This window comes from Zonotrichia leucophrys, chromosome 5, assembly GCF_028769735.1.
Source record: "Zonotrichia leucophrys gambelii isolate GWCS_2022_RI chromosome 5, RI_Zleu_2.0, whole genome shotgun sequence".
NCBI classification, from domain to species: Eukaryota; Metazoa; Chordata; class Aves; order Passeriformes; family Passerellidae; genus Zonotrichia; species Zonotrichia leucophrys.
In genome coordinates this window covers 24,580,147-24,604,249 of record NC_088175.1, presented here as the reverse complement: position 1 = coordinate 24,604,249, position 24,103 = coordinate 24,580,147, and the positions used below count along the sequence as shown (strand labels likewise).

The window sequence follows — 24,103 nt, the reverse complement described above, 5'->3', positions numbered from 1 at the left end:
CCGTAGGCAGCAGTCACTTGGAGCAGGTCCGCGGTTCTTCGCTGAAGGACAGAAGGCAACAGACGGACACGGGGAAGCGGCAAGAGGGCGATGCCCTCAGCCGGGCGGCCCGGGCCTGCCAGCGCGGCCGCCCTGCCCTCCATAGCCGCCCGGCGCTCTGCCTCCGCGGCTGCTCCCTCCTCCCGCCCGCCCCCGGGCCGAGCCCGAGCCGCGCCGCCCCGGCAGGCGCGCAGCCCCGCGGCGGAGGCAGCGCACCTCCCCGGGCACGGGGGCCGGCCGCTCGCCGAGCCTCGGTCTGTGCAGGCAGTCTGCCGGCCTGCCCCGGGAGGAGGGCCCGGTAGGGGAGGCGGCCAAGCGGTAGCGGTAGCAACGGAGGAGCCGGCAGCGTGCGCAGCCCAGGGTGGCTGTGCGACCGGGCTCCTTTCCCGCTGCGCTTGCCGGCTGTCGCCCACCTCCCTGTCAGTGTTACCGCCCCCGGCCTGCGAGCAACATGAGAGTAGTGGCTTTGATCAGGTAACGCGCTGACAGAGCGCCTATGTGAGCGAGCGAGGGGCGTCTCGCAGGCGGAGAGAGGGCGCGGGGAGAAGCCCTGCCTGCCCGGGGGTCGCGCTCCACCCAGCGCCACCCGGGAGACCCGCCCGGCCCTTTCCGCTCGGCCTTCCCGCCCATTCGTTTCCTGCTGCCTCCCTTCCCCTGGCCTGCCGACGCGTTCCCAGCCGGCTCTGCCCGTGGCCCCTGCAGTGGCCTCCTGCGAGTGCCGCCGCGGGCCGGTCCCTGCCTGCGCGTAGGGAGAGACTGGGAAGAATTCCCGTGTTACGGCAGAATTCAGGAATAACTGGTCTATATTTTTGAAACTAAACAAGCAAAACCCAAACAAGCCACCCCACAACCGACCAGCACAGCCGCAGTCCCCCAGCCCAAACCAGACCTACAGTTGTCTGCCCCAGTCGCTTGCTCTGCGGTGTCCCGGGCTCTGCGGCTGCAGCGAGGCGGGAGCCGGAGCCGCCCGGGCCGCCGGCAGCGCCTTCGCCGGGGGCGCAGAGCGTGGGCCTCGTGTCCTGCTCTGAAAAACAGGGTTCTGCTCATTTGCACTTCAACATCCAGGTGCTTCTGCCTTCCAAGTACATTAAGCTCTTTCAGGATAGATTTCCTAAACTCTTAACGATAGATTTTTGTAGTGTGTTTTTTTGCGAGAGATTAAATTTTGCCAGTTTTAAAATGATGAAGCTAGCTCGTTTCAATTGTTGGAGTTGTACACAGCCCTGTCTGTCAAGGGTTGCATCTCCCTCCCCCCCCCATGCTTTTTGTAAGTTTCTTTGTTAGTTTCTGCAATTCTTGTAAATTTTTTAAAAGAAATTAATATTTTCTAATAAGGATACGTATGTGTTTTTCTTGAAGAAACAATAGTTAATTAAAAGAGAACAAGCTAGGAAACCTCTAAGTGGAAAAGAATTGTGCAGATGTGAGCTGTGTATTTTTATTTTTGGGTGCAGTAGCTATTTACATAAGCCAAAACATTTAATGTATTAAATTCTTCAGGGAATGTCAAATATCAAACCTTGTTGAAAGTGAGATTTGGCCACAACAACTGCAAATAATTCCAAACCTCATGCAAGGGGGAAATACAGGAAATGTTGTCTGTTTTTCTAGATTTGCTGAAATATGGTGTAGGGAAAATCAGCTTCAAATTTTTAAATTTTGTTTTATAGATAAGACTTTGTCTTTCAGGATTATTTACTTTGATATTCTCAAAGCAGAGGAATGTGTTAAAAGGCAGGATGGAATAAAATCCTGTAAACAGGTTTCTAACACAATTGCTATTTTAATGGGCTATTTTACAAGGACGGATTTAGTTTCAGTAATAGTTTTAAGAAGAGTTTTAAGGAGACATCAAAGTGTCTGAAGTCTTTGTAACAGAGCTAGCCAAAGATCAGAGGGGAAAAAAAGTATTTGAAAAGTGCTTCTTACTTTTGCAAAGGTCAGGATTATGTATGAAACTACTTTAACCTGTTTTTTTTTTCCTTGTAGAATGTTGGCCACACTAAAAGTCGATAGTCTTGTTTTAAAGTGGTATTTATGGGGTACACCCTGCATTTTGTTTTGTGCCAAATCATAGACATTTTAAAGCCAGTCTTCAACCTGAAATATGATGTTTTCCAACTCTTTAAAATTCTTCTAGAATTTTCTGAACTGTAAGTGGTTATGCATGTCTACAGAAAGGAATTTTGCTTAGAAGTCTTTTATAGGTTCATATCTTCACAGTTACCCAGGGTTTTTTTTCTTCTAGTATTTTGTTTATAAGCCTGTCTGTTAACATACTTGCAGAACCCTGACTGACCTCACTTTGGAGCTTTCTACAGAAAGACCTGTGGCTTTTTTTCTGTGCTGGAAATTGAGAGGAGTCCCCAGGATATCTCAGTACTTGTCTTCAGCTCCCTTCTGTGGACTGTTCTGAGTCCACCTTCCTCCCATGGGCATGGGCTGGCTGGTTTCATCGGTCTTAACCATGTTGTGTTTTACATTTAGTTTGGAAGGTCTTGTGGGTGGGCACCATGTAATTTGTTTCTTGATACTGGTAGTTTTTAGGACTATGGTAAATAATACAGAGAATAAATAACAGGACAGTACCATGTGATTCAGTAAGCCCAGATTTCCACCTACGAACTGGTGGTCCAATGTAAGCAATATGGCTATCAATATGCTTCTTAAAATTTCTTTATGTGTATGTATATACACATAAATTAAATGGAAGGATGAATATATTTATTCTGGTGACATTTTAATTTTTGATTTCAATTTTTTAAAATATTAAAACACTGCAAACAGCATAGGCAATTATCTATTGTCATACAATTATTTTTCTGAAGTGCTGAAATCAGAACCAGTGGGAGACTTTTATTTTTCAGCATAAAGTCACTCAGAAGGAAAAGAGTCTTTGTCTCATTACTCTGTTGAGCCTGGAAGTTCAAATTATGAAGTGAATACTGTTGACATTTTCAAGGTATCAAGAACGGTGTCCAAAAGGAATGAATGTATGATTTAAAATTTTTTTGTGTCTGTATATAGATTAGAAGAAAGTTGCTGGTATGTATTAGAAGAATGTTAAGTAGAGATGGACCCTCCAAGTAGGATTCTATCATATTTACATTTACTTTTTAGCAATGAAACAGAAGCAACTGCTTTATGAAAATCTGTCAAGAACAAAAGTATGCCATGTTTTACACTATTTCTACTTCAGGTTTGAATTACACAACAAGTTCAAGACAGCATACAGAATTTCTGCATGGATAAAAGCCGAGATTTAGGGGAGTAGCTAAAGGGTTTCATTCCTCTAGGACACTTTCAAGCTTTTGGACAGAGGGCTAGATAAAAGGGAGAGCTAAAAGCTGGAAATTCTGAAGAAGTTTGTTTCAAAAATCACAGAATCATTTAGTTTGGAAAAGACCTCCAAGATTATCAAGTCCAACATTTGACTGTTCACCACTTGTCAATTAGGCCATAGCACCAAGTGCTATGTCCAGTCATTTCTTGAACATCTCCAGGGGTGATAGCTGCACCACCTCTCTGGGCAGCCCATTCAAATGCTTGACAACTGTTCCCATGGAGAAATTTTTCCTGATGTCCAACGTGGACCTCCCTTGGTGCAGCTTGAGGCCATTTCCTCTTATTCTTCACTTTTTTTCTGGATGAAGAGGCCATTCTCCCTTTCAGGTAGAAATAGTAATAGTGTGACCACAAGGAGCACAACAGTCTATTGTAGCAAGGGCTGCTTGTACTATATGTTCTCCTGTGCAAGTCTCAGTGATTCTAAAACAAAATGCAGTTTTACAGAGCTTGTATAGATCTCTGTTGCAGTTCCTGCCATGGATTTTGTGCCTTGGCGTTTAAAGAAGCTGCATAGAATCTCCACCTGTGGTTGTAGTTTGAAGGCCAGAAGTCTGAACATGGATCTTTTAAGCAGTGTGTATTCTAGAGCACTTTTACTGTAGGTTGTAATGTTTCTTTTTCTATTGATTAAAACCCATAGAGATATTTTTTCAGTTACATCAAGAGAACAGAATTCTTTCCTCACTGGTAGCAGAAAAGGTTCCTGTAGATCTTGAATGAATGTCAAAATTAATTGTATCCTCTGTATTGAAGAATTATCTCTTGGCCTCAAACAAGACTATGATCATGTTTGCTTTTATATTTTTTACTAGCATTAATAACTTTTTATTTGCAGTGAAATGCAGTAAAAAATGCATATGTTCTATGCAGTGTCAACTGAAACTACTGCTTGTAATAATTAAAGTTTTTGAGAATGGCAAATATGTTCAAAATGTTGAAGGTTTGGGCCACATATCCCACGAAGGAGAAATGTTATCCCTGACATATAGGATCAATGAAGTTGGAGAAGACCTTGAAGTTATTGAGTCCGACCATTAACCTAACACTGCCAAGCCCACCACTAAAATGTGTCCCTAGGCACCTCTACATGACAGACCTAATTTAAAAGGATTACTAATGCTGGCAACTCACTGGAGCAGATTTTGGGGGTTTGATCCAAATTAAGTAGTAATGAGTACATACTAATTCATCTCTGGAATAAAAGACACTCTTTGAGATTCCAGTGTCAGTGGCTCTTCTTCATGTAACCTCTTAGATTAATAGTAAGATACAAAACTCTTTATGTGATTTATGGTTACTGTATTTAGGCACTATGCATATGTAGTAAATGTATGGTGAAATCATTCTTTTTCTACTGTTACTATTCTACAGCTCTTCATATTTCAAAACTTTATAAACAGCTCTGATAATACTTACTTTTGAACAGTTAGTTAAAAGTTATAAGAGGCTAAAACTTTTATCTGTGCTTTTAATTGCCACTATTTTCTTCTCCTTACAGTGGTGGGAAGGACAGTTGTTACAATATGATGCAGTGTGTTGCTGCTGGGCATCAGATTGTTGCTCTTGCCAATTTAAGGCCTGCTGAAAATACAGGTATGAAAGCCACATTTCTTGTAGGAATTTTTTAAAAAATAGAATAGAAACAACAGAATCACAACCATGCCTGAATTAAGTTCCCGTATGTGTTTTGTCTGGTTTTGCATATTGAAGGCCAATACAGAAACTTGAAAGAGGTATAAAAAAGAAGATGCTATGGAGATGTATTAAGTGTATTTTTCCTTAAGGGAAAAAAAGCCCACAAGAAGAGAAGATCTATTAGAAAAAGGATTACACAATTTGAAAATGAGAATATTGATATCCTGGTGGTGTACAAAGGGGTTGTGTGAGGTCAGTAGCATAAATGCTAAAAGCTGATAGATGATGTCATCAACCAAAACTAGCACTGTACTTCTAGAAATGTTCTAAACTGGTGCTCAACTAAATGCTGTAAACCATTCCAGCTGCCAAAAATGTGCCATTGTGCTGCTGCTCATCCATTTTTATCTTTGTGTGTCTTTCTCCATTATTCTAACCCAGCATCTGTGAACTGCATTGAGACTGCATTGAGGAACTGATGTGGGTTGAAATTGACCTCGATACATGTATTTTTCCTGCTTTTTTCCTTTTAGACTAGAATGGGTTTTTCTGATCAGTTTCTCATGGGCTACAGTTTATTTCTACAACAAAGGATGGGAGAAACTCAGGTATCCAGTGTGAGCTGAGAGGATGAGCTAAGTATTTGTATATTGGACTATAGCACAAATTGAAGTGAGACTGGAAAAGCAAGTGAGTTGTTTCCAGTTGGTAGGGGAGAATGCTAAAGTATGTTAACTAGGTTCACTGCTCAACATATGTTAAGCAATTAAGTATGGTATTTGGTAACTGTACAGTAGGAGGGTACACAGAAAGGGAAGGAAAAAGGGAGCTGCCATCGCAAATGAGTCACGGGCAGAACTGGCAAATGCTAGGAGAGTGTAGGAAAAATTTATTTTCTGGGTAGCTAGGATATCATAATCTCTAATCTTGTTGAAATATGTTGTCTTCAAACTAATTTATCCTCATCAGAAACGTAGTATATTATCATTAAAATCATAAAATGCTCTCTTTAAGTGTGTAGTTGGAAATTTTATAGAAAGTTAATTGAGGTGCTTCAGGCAATAGTGGATTCTATGCCATTCTTTTTATTTTATCTTGTACCACTGTTGCCTGGAGAGTCTCAATTAATAAAGAAACTGTGTATTCTAAGCAGAATATCACTTAAAGACTTTGTCATGTTCATGTATGTTGAAACCACTGAATTTGCCCTTAAATCTACTCTTCTGGTGTGGGTTGGCTAGTTGTGATTAGGGTTTGGATTTGCCTGTTTTGTGCAGAACCGTATCTGTTGTGTGGCATCAAAGGTGACTGACCTAATTCTTACATCACAAATTAGTTATCTTGGTCAGTTAGAGACCTTCTTCTTTGTAAGATGTGCTACACAGGTATACAGCAGAAATGCTTGATGTCTCTGTGTAAATTCAGAGAAGTACCAGAGTTACAAATTAGCATTAAAATAGTGAACTTTGTTAGCTTGTAATAAAGTGGAGATTTCACCAATAATGATGTATTACTTTATAAATCTCTTAGAAATATTGTCTGAAAAAATATGTATAAATTATTTATTGTATAGTTTGAGATGTAATTCTAATTCATGATACTTGCATTTTTAGCTGCTTTTTCCTTATCTGATGGCTACAAACTGCTTGTAAGAAAATTTAGTTAATTTTTTTCTCATGATTAAGGAAATAAGCTTTTTACTTATTAAACAGTGTCAAAATGTTGTAGTGATCTACTTTTATTCCATCTAAGCAGGGATAGTCTCCTTTTGTGATGACCATGATAACAATTTTAGCAGTAGAGGTTTTTGTACATTTTGACAACCTTGTTCAAGTTGCTTGTTCTGAATATTGCAGTGCATTACAATTTTCTTGATCTGAGTATGTTGAAATACAACTGAGTTTGTGCCTCTGACCTGTCTTCCTATTAAAATTACCATCTGAATGGAAGCAGAATTGAAATGATAGGAGATTTTTTGGATGAAGCAGGAAGAAGGAAAGGCACCACAATTTGCAAATAGGCAGCATGTTTGTGACAGATGTCTTCCTCTCCATACGTCTGTTGGGTGGAGAAATCTATTTTTTTTTTCTTTCCATGTTTATAGTGGTGTTGTCACCAAACATCTGTTTGTGAACTGAAAAATATTAACATTTAGATTTTCTCAGTACTTTGTAGTATTGTGATTATCTGTAATTGTTGCAACAATGTACCTCATATGGTTGTTTCTTAATTGTGGCAGGGCAGACTGATGAATTGGACAGCTATATGTATCAGACAGTAGGACATCATGCCATTGACCTATATGCTGATGCATTGGATTTGCCACTCTATCGTGGTTTTATAAAGGGTACCAGTGTGAATACTGGAAGAGTATATACTGCATGCCAGGAAGATGAGGTTGAAGACCTTTACCAGCTTATGAAACTTGTTAAGGTATGCTGATTGAAAGCAATTATATAGTTGGGGATAATTATATTGCTTAATTCATTTATGAACTTAAGTAAATGATCCACTTAGGTTTTTAAGGAAAACTGTAAGAAAAAAATGGAAGATTTTTACAGGTTTTACTTCTATTCCTTTCTTCTTCCTTGCTCTGTAAATATATGGTATAACTGTATTCCTTTTACCCCAATGTAAATCATACCTATTAATCCTCATTTCAAGCCAAAACCTTTTTCCTATTTAATGAAAAGACCTGTAACAGGAGCTTGGCATGAACAACAAAAAACATAATTGTGACAATCATCTATAAATAGAATATTTAGCTTATTTTTCACTTGTAATAATGTATTGCTTGATTACTGTAATGAGAGATCTTTTGGATTTTGTGCATTTATCAGTGTGTGGGAAGTAATGTCTAGACATTTCCATTTGAGTACACTTATGATGTGTAAATCAGAATCTGTTATTTGTTTGTATGTTGCGTGTCATTCTTCAAGTATTACAGAATATTTCACAATGATAGTTTTGATTCTGGTAGCCCTGTGATTTTATTCTAAGATATGACACAGTAGCAATAACATATATCAATCCTTTTTAGCTATAAAATGAATTAAAGAGAGACAATGAACCACTTTCTAAACCACTTAAAATTTATTCTCTGGTCTTTTTCAAAATCTTTTGTACAGTACTTTATTTCTACCCATACTAAATCAGACCTCATTGAAAAAAATAGAAAACCTCATGTTGACTCTAGAGGTTTTCTACAGTGTTTGAGTGAACATACTATGTCCATTCCAGCTAACTGTGTTGATTACTGCAGTGTGCAGTACTAAAACCAATGCACTGTTCAGAAAATCATAACTTCTATTTTAAAGAAAGTAAATATGTGATTTTATTGATCAAACTGGTATAGACTACTTAATGAAACTTCACATAAAGGTGTTTGTAGTCTTCATGTCAGGTATTGAACATTTTCTAGCTCGCTTGCCTTCATTAAAATGATAATTGAGATTCGTGAACCTAAATACTTAAAGCTTTATTCTGTATTCAGTTAAAAAAAATCAAATTGCAGATAAGACCTAAGAATGTGGTTTGTATGCAGAGTACTTCCTGACCAATCTTGTAGTCAAATGTTGCATCTTGTAAACATTTTTGGCAAAGAAATTATGTTCTTCTAATGTAAAATCAAGATGATAGACCTGTGTTGGAGTTTGAGACTACAGAGCAGGAAAATATTTCATGTAGGCAGTACAGCTTCTAGTTGTTCTGGGCAGGCTTAGGTTGGATATTAGGAAATATTTCTTTACTGAAAGGGGTATCCAGCATTGAACCAGGCTGCTTGGGGAAGTGGTTGAGTCACTGTCTCTGGAGTGATTTAAAAGTTGTGTGGACTGGGTGCCTAGAGACATGGTTTAGTGGTGGACTTGGCAGTGTTAGGTTCATGGTTAGACTCAATGATTTCAAGGGCATTTTGCAATCTAAATGATTCTATGATTATACTCTAGAGTGCTTCACAGAGGTTTTAAATGGAATGTGCATATCCTGCAATACAGGAATCAAAAGAAATATGATACAGCAGTTTTAAATTATTTTTGAACCACGATAGTATTAGAAATTAGAAGGACTGATATCTACTGTCTCTTAAAGCTGCATGCTAACAGCTTTCTGCTGCTGGGTAAGGTAATAAATTACTGATCAATTTAATTAAAAATGGGCAAATTAGTGGCAATTAAGATGATACTTCCTCTTACACTTCTTGCTGTCTTTGGAGGAATGGATCCCTGACTTAAATTAATGCGAGTGTTAAATCTTGACAACTTCTGCTTTAGAAGTTTGTACATGATAATTATAACTATAGCTGAAAGAGATGTTATCATGTTGTCTGGAACTAAATAACTATTTATTTCCTGTATAGAAATATTAAGCCCACTATATGATATATTCAAGTTATAAATATTAACGATATACTGCCTTTATGTTAGACTTTGTGTAATGATGTCTTTACAGTACAACCTAGCTATGGAATTCTGAGACAAAAGTTTCAGTAAGTGTCTTGCATATTTTGATGAATAATTGCAAAATTGTGTGGAGAAATAAACTACTGCAACTGTGGTATTTTAGTTCTAAGAAGACTACTAACGTTTTTTCTTTGTTAGCAATAACTTTGAAATCTTTCTGGTTTTATTTTTTCACATTTTTTAATAACTGCTGTTTTGTAGCTTTACTATTTAAGTCTTACTTAAGATTTTGCTTTAGGAGATTTTTTTCCCAGATGTTAAACAGAGAAGTCAATTTGCATTCTCTTGAAGGAAGGGGATGAAATCTGTGGATGCCTTGTCAAAATCATCTTTGAGTAACTGTAATTTTAAAACACTGGTCAAATAACATAGCTCTTTTTTTCAGTAAATGGTTTGGGGCCAGGACTACAGGAAAGGTGTGTCTATATCAAAATCACAGAGTGTACCTTACGTTTCCATTGGCAAGGACACTTCTGTTGCAAGTACTTATTTACTAAAAAGTTAAAACACTTTAAAAAAACTGTATGAATTTGGAAGTATACAATGTTTTTAAAAACAGTGCTATGAGAACAAGATTTCTAAAGAATTAAATATTCCCTCACAGTTCTGTGAAACCCAGGACAACAGTCCTGTTCTAGTTCATGTGACTCAGTGAGTAATACTGACTGTCATTGACTGTAAACCTATTAATTTTATTGTCACAAACCCAAGTGATTGATAGGTATAAAGGAAATTTATATCTATTTTTTGGTTGCCTAATGCCACATTTTAGATTCTGTATTCGGTACATATTGTGAAACATATCTGAGTATTTGTATGATGTCTAAATATATCTTACTATGCGGTCTTCACCTGATAGTAGAGTATTTACTTAATGAAATGTGTAAGTCCTGAACTCTAAAGAATAATTTATTCTCCTCTCAATGTTACTGAATAGGGATTGCTGATATCCTTCTTTGTCCATGTTTGTTACTGTATGTATTAGAGATTTTCCTAGCCAAGCCTGTAAGCACTAGAATTTCTTAGTTACCTGAATTATCTTTTAGGAGTTTTATAATGGCACTGTCTTTGAAATGTGGTGAGTAACTGTATTTCTTTTCCTGTAGTGGCAGGAAAGACTGGAGCATGAGGGCATTTTTGTGAAACTTTCATACAACATTTCAATTTAGGCAATATTTAACTGTATTGTCCCCCTTTCAATATAATTATGGTCTTGTTCAAGTAATACAGTGATGTTTCATGCCAGCACATACACAAGTGATATTAGATGGGTTGAGTGTTGGATTGTTTTCTGTATCTCACGGAACTATGGCTTAACTTTTGTTTAGGGGAATGGTTGTAGCAGCTTCCAGACTAAAAAGACCAATGCAAGCTACTTTATTTTCAGTAGACAATTCTGTCCTCTTATAAATTCTTTGCCTTATCTACTCCATAAGTCTTTGCCTTTCTTTGGTAAATTTCCATTGTTGAAGTAATTTGTAGAATTCTTGAACTAGGTAAAAATGTCTTTCTTCTAGCTCTGCTTTTTCAAATTTTTGATGACATGCTTAATTGCTTTTTTTTATTAGTATTTTAAAAATTGATATTTTTGTATTTTTTTATATTTATCCATGTTTATTATAAATCATGCAAATGGATTTTTAGTGGATTTTCATTTCCAACATGTTATTTCTGTCAGAGTCTTTTTGTTGTGCTCTTTGTGGATTTAGAACCCTTAGACTTTCAAAAAATATGGAGTTCACTTGAAGTAAATTTATATATTGGCTCTCAGGACTGAAGCAATAATAATTATGAAATCATCCATTGATCATCAGCTGAAGAATAAATATTAATGTTGGATATATACGATGTATGAAATATTTGAATAATAGCAGCCTTTGGTTGTGGCGCTGTTTCATTTCATCAGTGATGTGGAACGGAAGGAAAGGAGATTTATTTTCTAAAATATGGTTGCATTTTGGAACAGTGATCTTACAGCAGTCATTCACTAAGAATGAATAACATTTTTTAGTTACAGAAATAAAGAGCTTAATGACTTAATGACAATGTGACTCCTGTATGTAATAATTACTTTTAATAACAGGCTCATGATTTTTTTAAATGGTCCAAGTCTGATGTTTAGTGAAGACAGAAAGTGTTCCTGTCTGAGTTAAAATTGCAATAGCAATGCCATTTTAGATGTTACTTAAGATATTTCATCTCAGACAAAGTACTTGAGCTGTGTGGGTTCAGGTGGAATAGAAGTAATTTAGGTCCTGTCAGTATTCTGTGAAACTCCCTGAGATTTCTTCAGGTAACTGTTCTTCAGGGTTTGAGATGAGTGGATAAATGAAAATATAATGTTATTTGTGGCCTTCAGATAGGGATTAATTAAATCATGGAACCCAAAACTTTCAGTTCCCTGATAATGCTAATAGTCTTCCATGCTAAGGAAATGGTCTTTCTTTTACCCTTCTCCAGAATTCAGCTTCTGTGGCCAATGGGTGAAATGAGTTCTCAGATTCAGTGTGATTGCTGACTTTCTGTGACTTTTGTACAAAGGAAAAATACATGAATAAGTGTAATATAGTATTCTGTCACAGCATTACTTCATTGTCTTCTGTTCCAAGACACATATAAAAGATACTGTAAAGTATATAGGAATAATCACTTGATTTTCAGATGTTTGGTACATGTGGCTTCAGTTGTAGTATGTACATGATAAAGGCTAGTAGTTACTCTTAACTCATACAAATAAGGTTTGCAGAATTTCTTAGGAGTTTTAAAGAGGCCAAATAATTATAAGATGTAGAATACTGATTGACTTGAAGAATCTCTAATCTGAGGTCCTCAGTGTGCTCATCAAATTACTTTTGTAGTTTATAAGTTCAGACAAAGTAGGTAGCTTTCCCCTCTCACTTAAGGGATTCACAGAGTTCAGAAGTGTGCAGAAGAGTTCTGTTCTAGAAATCTCCCATGTTTTCATTGAAAAAATTTTCCCTGTTATGATTTGAATGGTCTGTAGATACATGGATTAATACCTTGGAGTTGTATGTCTCAATATTTTGGAGAAATACAAATTATACCAAGAGCTACTTTTCTTTATGCTGAATTTCCAAAATAATCACTTCTCCATAATTTTTGTTGCCTACATTATGATAATTGCAAGTAACTGTGCCCTTAGTATTTTGATAGATTATATCTAATTCAATAGTTCAAATACAGGATTTTTTAATGGCAAGTGAAATTATACCATAAGTATTGAAAAAAAATTGTAAAAAAATCTTCAATGCCCAGTTGAAGGAAACCGTGATAGATGAAACAATGGAAGTTATTGATTGAGTCCTTTAGTAGTTGTGTAGATTTAATGAACATTTGGAGACCACATCTCCTTAGCACAGTTCTTTTTGTCTTTAAACATGCAAGTTAAATGGGAACTTTTAGAAATTGTATGAAGTGGTTGCCTACACTGACAAGAAATAAGTAACTGTGCTTCTTGATAAAATAAGATTTTTTTTGAGAGAGAAAATATTTGCTGTGTTTTTTCATGGACTTGGTTCCTTCACCTTTTATAATGAGTAAATTTTTATCTGCAAGGATTTGGATTGTCCCTTTACCCTCATCGTGTTAAATGGTTACAAATTTTTAATAATGTTATTTTTTCTTTTAATTAATTCTGGATTGCAGTTTTATAGCTTCCTCCACCTCGGGAATGACTGTTGTCATTAGCAGTGGATAAAAGTGTGAATGAAGGAAAGAGGGTAAGAAGTAATTGCATGGTTGCAAGTGATTTAAATAGTGTAAAAATAATGATGCATCTTGTTTCATTCAAAACACAGGGTATATTTAGTTGTTGGGAGGGTTTTGTGTGAATTTTAAAATGAGACGGGATCAGAGAAATTTTTTTAATCAATAGGATGCCTGAAATTCTGACCAGTTCAGGCAGGGTCAGGATTTTAATTTTTTCTTTTTTTTAGAGGAGGGTCTCCAGCAATATCTTTGAGGTAGTTTCTTACTGTGAGAAATGTTGAGCTTTATGTAAACAAAAAAGTCACTGTATTTCTCCCTGTTAGGTGCGTGGAGTTGTTTCCACCCACTCCCTGTCTTGTTGTGTTAATACTGAATAAGCGGAGACAGTCAGGCTGGTGGTGAAAGATGGTAAGCAACCCTGAGGGCTTGTTCTGGTCAGCTTGAAACCTCTGATTGCCAGGTTTTCCTAATTTCCCATTTCCAGGGCATCTCTAGTGTGACCTTGCCTGCTGAATATGATGTTCTGGGTTGCAAGATTCTCACATGCATTTGGGAATGGGCAGCCAGGCATTGTTTACAGGACACCAAATGAACCGTGCACTCACAGCAAGTTTGATAAACACACATTTCCTCCTTTTATCAGTGAGATTGCAGAATGTGAAGTATGGGTTTCCAGTTTTGCTCATTCCCTTCAGACCTTTTCCTGTTTAAAAACTGAATCTCACTAATTGGATGATGATACATCCTTAGATTTTGTTTTGCTTTCTTTGTTATTGTTGTTTTGAATTCAGCTTACTGGTCACTGACATTTATTTCAGTGCCTACCTTGACCAGGTTTGATAGACTTTCAGATAAAAGCTTTCCATTTGTTCAACACAGAAAAGGTTCATCCCTATAAATGTAAAGTGAATGCTAATTAACAGTAATGACTTCTAATCACTTTGCTTTTATACTCCTTTAGGAGCACATCTATTATCCAATGCAGTTAAGTGAAATGCTTGTATATGAATCAACAATGCTGTATTTCTTCTCGCAGCTATTGCTCATAATCAAGCTTTGAATAAATTACGATAGTAAAATTGGTTTTAATGTGTTCTATTGCATAGGGAGAAAGGAACCTTAAATATCTTATTAAATATCTTGAATATTTAGAGAGTTATCTAGTAACATTTTGGCATTCATTATTGTAGTTAAATGGAAAAATGCATTAAGATGTTTAAGTCAATTTTGTAAACATTATCAAAACTTTTTTCGTCGTTTGAATTGTATTTAAGTGATGTGCACAGATGCAACAGTCTCCGAAGCAGCCTCATTTGTATCCAGCTGCACGTCTCTAGGAATGCACTGCAAATTTCTGCCTTCAAATGCAGTTATGTTTTACATAGAAGGAACATGTTTTATGCCTTAAGAACTTCATCTGGTGTCATAGAGTGTATAGAGAGGTTAATAGACATTTATGCATTTCTTTTGTTAGTACTCTGTATCTAACAAACTGTTAGGGTTTTTTATGTGTGTGAACTGCTTGTATGCCTGCCATCATATACACTTAAAAAAGGTGTATAAAAGTAATACTAGTGAAATTTTTATCAACAGCTGGAAACAATAAAATAAGAGGAAATTTTATTTTAGCAAAACTTTGCCAGAAACAATGCTGAGGAAAAGAGATTACTAGACTGGTGTAATATTAAACAATTTTAAAAGAATTCTGGTTTAGGAACAGAATTAGGCTAAAGACAACACATATGAATTTGAAATTCAGCAAACTTTTCCACTTAGCATTGCACATGCAGGGCCTATATGGAAGGCAGAAGTGGCAAAACCTCGATGAAACCCATTTCTGACATGAACATTAGTTTTTGTTTTATCTTCTCTTAATAAGTTGCTTGAAACAATTACTGAAATGACTTAGAAATTCTAGGTCTCAGTGTCTGTGAGGGAACTGAGGTCTTGCTTAGTCAATATATTTATGTTGTCTGGTTTTGCAATTTCTAAAAAAAAAATAGGTTTTCATTTTCTGTGGCAGTTTCCTTTCATGTAGTACATCTGTCTTTGCATGCTTAGAGACAATTCTTTCACAGTTACCATCACAGTTCTTATGGATGTGGATGGGAGTGAGTATCCACAGGCACCGTCTGTGGTTTTGATTTTGTTTGTTTTGTTCACTCATTCACATAGCTTTAGACAATTTTCTGGTATGTTTCATTTGCTTGAGCATCTTTGCTGTTAACATTTATTCTTTGGTTTATTACAAAACCATTGCCTAACTTAATTTCAAATTACCTTCCATGTAGTACTCTTTAAATGTGAGTTTGTGTCAGTGTTCATAAAAGTCCCATTTATTTTGCTGTAGTACTGCAAAACATGCTGCTTGTGGGTTTTGCCACCACAATGTGGGGAAAAAAGTAACACCTTTTTTCTCTGAAGTCTCATTAAATGACTGATACTATCCATATCTTATTTCAGTAGCTCTGTTTCATAATTCACATCTTAATAATGTTTTTAAAATATAAAAATGAAAAATGTAAAAAATGTTAATTGTTCTGTACTGTTCTGTAGCTGGCTGTTTTATATTATTTGCAATTCTCATTAGGCAGTGCTAAAATACATTTCAAAATTTATTACATTAAAAATTTTAATTGGGGTTATTTCTAATAAAATAAGATCAAAGACAGGCAGACTTTCATGTAAAGTAACTGTAAAGCATTTATCAAATTAGTTTTCATAAATATTGGTATCTCTGAAGCCCACTTATTGTAAAAAAATAATTTTTGCATAGATTTACTAAGTTATTTATGCTGACTTATTTAACATACTTTCCCCTTTCATATGAATGTCAAGCACACAGCAATTTCAGGGTTACATTCTTTTCAGCTGGACACTTGCTGGTTTTGATCAGTATATTTAAAGGTACTTTTTTTGGAAAGGGTGGGATTTAATTTGGTTTATATTGCACCAATGTTACTGCTTTCAAAATATAAATGATTGCTTTGTAAGTGTCATGAAAAGGAATAAAACAGAACTGGTCTTTTACACTATGAAAGGACTGTATAATGTGAAGATATTCTTTCTGTTGATAAATTCTGCCTGTGGAAGAATTGCATAACAGTCATCACTCATTTTCATATTGATTATGAGTGGGATTCCAGTAATAGGTTGCTGTTTGCAAAGGATAAGGCGGCACTATGATTAGTTACCTTTTCCATAGAAAGCACTACAAAGGAAAATGCCAAATGTGTGCACTGCAGTATTCCTATCAGCCTGACAGTCTGTTACATGAACTTTTCTTTCAGTCCATTTTCCGTCAGAAATACAGCTTCAATGTTTTTGTCTTATTATTGTTTTAGGTTTAGTGCATTTGCATGCTCTCCTAACTCCTGTTAGAATTTTTTCTTCAGTCAGTTATTTATTTTCCTGACAGTCTTCTATACTTGGGCCCCATCACCATTGTAACTCTTAAAAACTGATACAACAGTGCCCTCTGTAGTTTCTCCCTACATGGTTACTACCTGCATCTGGTTTTGAGCATTTAGGTAAAGAACAGGATGTTTAGGCTTATTTTTAGCTCAAAGAAAAGTCCCCTTTTTCTTAAGGAAAGATTCTGATTTTTCACTGACTGTTTCATATGCAAGAAAGGGAACAAAAGAGGCTGTTCTGACTCATCTTCTAGGTTTATAAGATCTTCTGTCATTATCTAGTGCAGATCTGATATTTTATGAGGTATTCATGCAAGGCAGCCGTTAAAATGACTGGATGGGATTTTCTGAGTTTTGTAGGCTTTCCTGAAGCTTTTGTTTGAAGTGAAGCTTCAAAACAAAATAATTGTAAATGTACTTCCTTTGTGCTTGCTATTTCTCCTAATTTAGATCTTACATGATCTGCCAGGGACTAAAGACATGCTTGCCAGCAGAACACCTAAGCTTTATTAATGATGTTGTTTTAATTCACACTGTGACTGAAGTAATTGTTGTTCATTAGCATTGATTTGTCTCCAAAACTCATTTACAATTTAGATTTCTCTTTTAACTCATTGTAGCTTAATATGCAAATAACTTTTTAGTCTGTTTTTTCTGCAGAACTTGTTGGACAGCTTGAGTATTGAACATACACGATTCCTGCATTCTCATACGTGCACATTCACAGCCATGAGCTGCCATTTAAATATTATAAACTGCAGTAAAAAAGAATGACCTTTTAAAAAATAAATGCTTTAACTACAATTAGTTGCTTCTGTAACAGCATCATAAAAGTCACTCTGTGAAAAGTTAAATGGCTTACTTTATGATGGGGAGTGTTAATGTACATGTAGAACACACTCTTAATGGACTTCCATGAAATGAAATTCATAAGTCATTGCAGTAAATTATGGTTAATGATGTAACCATAGATGGCTATTCAAAACATTCCTGTATCTCTAATGATTTGTGTAAAGCACATGACTGACCACATGCCTTAGTTCCTTTGGAACAGTAGATGGACAAGTGCATGAGCCTTCTACTTTTGAAGACCCTTTTTTCTGTATAAGTGGTGAGAATTTTGGAGGAGTAAATAATACATCACAAACCACTTGGAATATTTGAGATGCAGTAATAAATGGTGAGGAGGACTAATTTAATATCAGATTAGGAGGTGAGATCCTTCAGAAGTGTAGTGTGTAGAAGCTTTGATTTTTTTTTTCCATTGTATGGATAATCACTAGCCTGTAGTCATATGTCTACTTCTTGCCACAAGATTTTTTAATACTGAAATGTTACTGGAGAAAGCAACTATTATGGCATAATGTGCACTGACTAATCCAGAAAATATTCCATATTTACTATATTATATCCAGTAATAGAATGAACATTCAGAAGTAGAAATGTTACCCATGTTATCTGAGTAAAGTGACTACTATTCTACTGGCAGAAAAGTAATGTGGTCAAGTAGTTTTACAATAAAGCTAATTTGATTAAAATTACTTTTTTTCACTCTAAATTTAACAGAAACTTTGAATCAAGCTTAATTCTTGCACCAATTGCATAACTATTGTTAGTCTTAAATATTGGGGCACAGTAGAGATAATTTTTGTCAATGAGCTTCTTTATTCATTGGAAGATTCTTATGGTAAAACAAGTGAGGTTTTTTTTTAAAAACAGTACAGCCAAACCATGGATTGTTATAATTTTTAAAGTTTATTTTAAATTTCAAAGTTTAATTTTCGAAATTTACTTCATGGAGGAAGAATAGAAATGAGTATTAGGGAAAAAAAGGCAATATAAATTTCTATTTTAAATAGGTACTTTGAGATTATTTTTATATTTTCAATGGAACTTCATCACAGTTCACTCTTTTTAAATAAAGGTGTCTTACAATGTGTCTGTCAGTGGGAATTTTGCATAGAAAATGAATTCTTTTTAAAAGAATGTTTTAATTAAGAAAACAAATACAGGCAAATTGTTATAAGTGTGATTTGGTTAGCAGTGATAGAAGGTTTTAGTTTTAAACTGTAACCTTTGAGATAGATAAGATGTTGTAGATCTGGAAAAATGAATAAGGTGTGTTTTATTGCCATGAAAATTGCCAATTAAGATTCAGCATAATTAAAATAGTGATAAATACCGATTACAATACTGGAAGCAATGCATTTCAGCTTTTCTGTCTACTGAGAGCTGACATAATTTACCAAAACCAGGCAACGAAGTGACAAAGCAGTTAGTGCAGAAGCTTATAGGAAATGTCATGTTTAGTCCACATACTTTTATGCTTTTACTTTAAATGTCATGAGTTTACCCCATTCTATATTCATTACCTCTCCCTAAAGTACCATGCTTCTTTTCATTTAGTTGGATTATGTGATCTATGTCTGAAATCTTTGATAGACTACATGTTTAAGAAAAATCTGTAGGTGAAAGTAGTTGTTTTCAAATAGCTTGCTTAAGATCATTAAATAAATTTCAAATGTCCTTTCATACAATCTAAGGTGGTGCAGAGTAATTGAGAATATTTCTGATGATTGATTTATTTTCATTTTTGGTATTTCTTTAATTTTGAAATACCAAAAAATATGAAGACTGAATGTTGGGTATATATTTTATACATAATATATATATAATAAATATCTATTGCAATTTGCTTGGTTAACAGTTGCCTACACAATAACACTAGTTACATGAGGAAAAACAAATACTGCAATCTAAATTGGAACATTATTTGATGTAGCAAAAGAAATATTGACTTTTCTTGCTGGCGACATTTATGAGACTTTTTTATGACCCTAGAGCATATTATTATGCCTTTATGATTATATTTAAGTTTTAAGACTTCCTTTTTGTAAGAACATTCTTTTTAAGACTTTTTTTATTTTAAGACATTCTTTTTCTTGAACTTGATCACATGAGAGAGAATCTTTGATGGCATAATATTTTTAAAGAAAAACATTAGTATTTAGGCTTTACTTGGTTACTTGGTGGCCTGTTTCTATACCTACCAGAAATAAAGGTAATATCCTCCTGAAATATAGATAAAATTACAGTGAAGTGACCGTAGATACTGAAGAATTAGAAACTGAAAACAAATTAACACTTTTCCTTTGAAATATTATCTTACAGACCTGTTTGTTCTACATTCCTTAGGCATTTTGCTTTGCTGTCTTCTGTATTATCCACAACCCCCTTTTTTTTTTCTTTGTAGTGTACTTTTGGTATCTAGAACAGTGATACCGTTGTATTTCATGAAGGCACAGTTTATTACAGAATGTATCATCCATGAGGTACATTAAACTAACTGGCTTTGTTGTCTTGGCTTTTTTCAACTTCTGTGCTCCCTGGCCAATGTATCAGGATTAATCTATATAGATATATAATATTTTGTAGAACTTGAGTTTAAAATTTTAATGTGTGTGATTTTACAGAGATAGATACTGTTGGTTTATAATTACTGGGATTAATTTTTTAAGCTTTCTTGTTCATATGGTCATGTGCTATGGTTTGTCCAGTTTTTTTTTATTTCACATGCCCCAACTCTCTTTAGATTGCTGCAGATTTCCAATAATTTTCATGGTTTTGTGCTACAGTAACCCTTTTGGCCACCTTCAGGATTACCCTTATCATTTGGAGACCAGTCCTGTGTTCTCTGAAAGTCTGTCAGTCATTATTTATTACCCCCTTGTCATTGTGACTTATTCATTGCTTACATCACCATTCTCAAACGTATTGCTTTACAGAAATGGTGAACAGTGAGGCGAAGGAAAGATCAATAAATGCTTTCAAAGGAAGATTTACTCTGAGACTTAGAGCTTCTTTTTAATACTGAATCTGTGCTATTCTGAGATGGTTTTAATAACTTGACATCAAGTACCTTGTTTCTCAAAATGGAAAGACGCTATTGCGTTAACTAACTTTTGCGGAGCAGGAGGACTTTGGCAATTAAATTTTATAGTATAAAACTTTCTAATTGTCAATACTTTGTGTATTTTCGTGAATGCTCATCTTGTGAACTTGAAAATATGCATTTTCATCCACTAAGAAAAAGTGATGAAACATTTATATAAGAAATGTTTGAAAATATTTCTTAGAGTTTTAGCGATACTGTTTTTTGTAACTGCACAAAGAGAGGAGAGGACTTATTTGAAGCCATCAATTGGAAAAAAAATTCTACTTCTCCCCATGTCTATTTTAATTGTTTTGAGAGCTTCATGACCCATGCTGTTTTGCTAGAGCATCCAATTTCATGTTATATGGTTACTCTCGTCACTCTAGTAAAAGATAGTTGCTCCAGAAAACTGTTTGAGTGTATATAATATTAAATTTATTGTAGAAGTTGTAGATACTTAGACTTCTGTATTTCATCAAAGCAATATATCATGTTAAAAATAGTAATAATATACTTTAATATATAGGAAATCCAAAAGCAGGAGCTTTCTTGCTTCCAGGCTTGTTTTTAGCCACTGGACAGGCATGCTGATATGTGGCAAGCATTGTTCAACTCCTTGTTCCTGGGAAGTTTCCTTTCCCTTACTTCTAAAGTCTGTCAACATTTTTTCTCTGCTCCACTTAGCACTCTGTGAGCTACATGATCTGCTAAGAGCATAACACAATTACAGCCTGTTTGTAAAATACCTTAACTGAAGAAATGAATAAATTGTATTTAAGTGATTTAAGATTGCATAGGAAAGTTTCTTCTCATCCTGCTCTCCATTCTCTCTTTCATCTAAATTGCAGTTTTCTGATAATGTAGCAGTCATGTTTTCAGTTTTTATACATATATTATGCCTTTATTGCATTTTTTAAAAAAGCTATTTAAAAACTTCTATTGAAGAACTGAGACTTTCTTACATAGAGGTTTTTCTTGTAGCTGATCATTAGGTTTTAAGTTGTTTTGATTCCTTTTGGGTTGATTCTTATCATTTACAGTTTTCCACTCAAACTGAAAGCTCACAGAATCCATCCAGATTTAGTTTTCTCCTCAAGCTTTTTGTTTCTTCTTTGTACAGGAAAGATTCAGTGGACACTGAATAAGAATACAAGTTTTTGTTTCCTTAGTTGAGTGATTCTATCTGTATGAGGCAAGGGTCATCTCTAATGCCTAACTTCTTATTCCAGTGAAGTGTGGGACTCATCCATCTCTTTGGTCATTTTAGTTGTGTTTCAGTACTGGGTCTGTTTGGATGTTGCACTGTTGTTTGTATGGATATTCAAAACATGAAGTACATTCAACTTAATTTGTTAATTGTGTCTTCTGACTGTAACAATCAGAATCTTGTTACAAACTCTTGACTGAGGCCTCACTTGCAAGTCTCATGTTATTTTGATACTTAGTTGAAATGAGGTTCGCATCCTTAACCTCTAGTGTGATAGGTTGCAGTGTAAACAGAAGGCACTGGTTTAAAACATTTGAGACCATTGAAAATTCTCTTTTGAAAAAATGACATTTGTCAATAAAAGAGCAATTCAGGTTGAAAGACTAATATAAATATTTTGCTTTTGCTGAAAGAGACAAAAGTATTTGTGGGAAGACCACACTTACTTTGAAATGGCTAAGTCAGCTGTTTGCCCATTGTGCAAATCTCTAATCAGAGAACTGGAAAGGGACTGAAACCTTGATGAATGTGAATCCTCTGAACTTCTGCAATTTCTAAGGTCCTTGTCCCTGTCTGGCTGTTTTGGGTTTTTGTTCTCTTTAAACTGTCTTTTTGTATTACTCAGTTTGTGTAAGTCTAGACTCAGAAACTGTGACTTGGCTGGTAGATTCTTTGATTAAGAAAATATTTCTACTCTTATTAAAAGCTATTTTCCTTTTCCCCCTATCTTTTTACTGCAGTCCATACTCACTTATACCAAGGGCAGAAGTCATGATAAATACTGTTTGCAATTTTAGACACCTCAGTCCTCTGCAACTTCAATTTCTGTGTTAAAAAAAAAAAAAACATAGTAAATAATTGTAGCATCTCAATTAAAGAAAGTGCGTATGACTGACAACTCACAAGATAAAATTCATGTACCTTTCAACAGTAAAGCATTCTGCAGATGGTTTTTTTTGTTTAGGCTACACACAGTTTGGGAAATTCTGATTCAAGCAACATTGTCTTCTACATTTAAATAATCAGCTTGTTCTTAGTCTTGGAGAATACCATAACAATCAGTCTGCAGTTGAGGAATGAGTGAGAAGGGATGATAAAGGAAGACTCTGCAGCTACATATTGACAATGCCAGAAAACTTAATATTCAGCTTACTGTGGTACACACTTTTAAAGATGTGGAATCTGAATTGTAAAGAAAATGCAGATAGCTTTATGCAGACAAGGTACCTAAGGGATCCTTGATGCTCTATATAAGTGATTTTATCTTTCTTGCTATCCATTTCCTATTAAAACAGCACATACAGTAATAATACACTTCAAAATATTTTTGGGATTGTACTGTAATACTGAACTAATGTTTTGTATTTTTTTAAATGTCCCTATAAGAAAATGAGAAAAAGAGCTGACCAGATGAACAGTGGTTAAGTGTGTAACTTCAAATGTTTTGCATTTTCTTGGATTTATTTTTTTTCAATCTTTACTTGTGACTAGGATGGGAATAGAAGAACTATGATAAATTTTGGAGTTTTAAAAAGTCATGCATACTTTGGAAGCTATTAAAATTTGGAAGAGGAGGGTAAAATATTAGCATACATCTCTTCCTCCTTCTTACTCAGTAATGGCTTTACATTATCCACTCTTCTCTGCCTTTGGAATAGGTTCAAGATCAATTAAGTTGACAGTTTTCTCTTTTGGCAGGGTTCCTGATATTTTTTCTCAGTGTTTTCTGATCTATACCTTTTCCTGGTATTATTTTTTTTTGCATATTTTTCTCTATTCCTACTTTGAAATGCCTATCCTTACATTCTCACTCCATTGTTAAACATTTGCCCACATTTAATCTTCTGGTATCACCTAAACAAGCTGGATTTTGTTTCTTATTCTCTAAAATATTGTGAGCCTGCCAACCTGTCTCCTTTCTTCACCACACCTTTGTGTTCAGGCTCCCTTTTTGGTACTCTTATGGTGACCAAGGACACATCTTCCTGGAGAAAAGAAAGCCTCACTTTTGCCCAATTGGAAGAAATAAAAATAAGTACTCCTCTCTCCCATACTTAGACACACATTTACTTTCAGATTTTAAGGGGACTGCCACTCTGAGAGGAAGTTAATGCTACAGCTCTATTGACAATATGAGATGTCAGAACTTCAGAAGATTGAAATTACATTTCCGATTTATGCAAGCTAATAAAATAAAGCAAGATGGAGCAGATTTTAGGATAACATTACATGTTTGGGGAATTCCATAAAATTTTTTATATTAATATTTCCTACAAGATGTTTTCTTCTCTAATTTTTTAATTGTTGCTCCTTGACAGAAAAATCCTATGAAGTTTTA

The 24,103-nt window shown here is 35.3% G+C and overlaps 1 protein-coding gene across 4 annotated transcripts in view; it reads left to right on the top strand.

Moving 5' to 3' along the window:
* Window positions 1-235: 235 nt before the first annotated feature.
* DPH6 (diphthamine biosynthesis 6) overlaps window positions 236-24,103 on the top strand; it is a 183,701-nt gene continuing 159,833 nt past the window's right edge. Inside the window, exons 1-3 of one of the 4 annotated variants that reach the window (XM_064713978.1) lie at window positions 236-513; window positions 4,886-4,980; window positions 7,262-7,455. In XM_064713978.1, the coding sequence (XP_064570048.1) occupies window positions 491-513; window positions 4,886-4,980; window positions 7,262-7,455 (312 nt within the window). In that variant the 5' untranslated portion in view covers window positions 236-490. Of the gene's footprint in view, window positions 514-835; window positions 1,105-4,885; window positions 4,981-7,261; window positions 7,456-24,103 lie in introns of those variants that run through there. The other 3 variants (XM_064713977.1, XM_064713979.1, XM_064713980.1) reach the window with 3 other exon arrangements.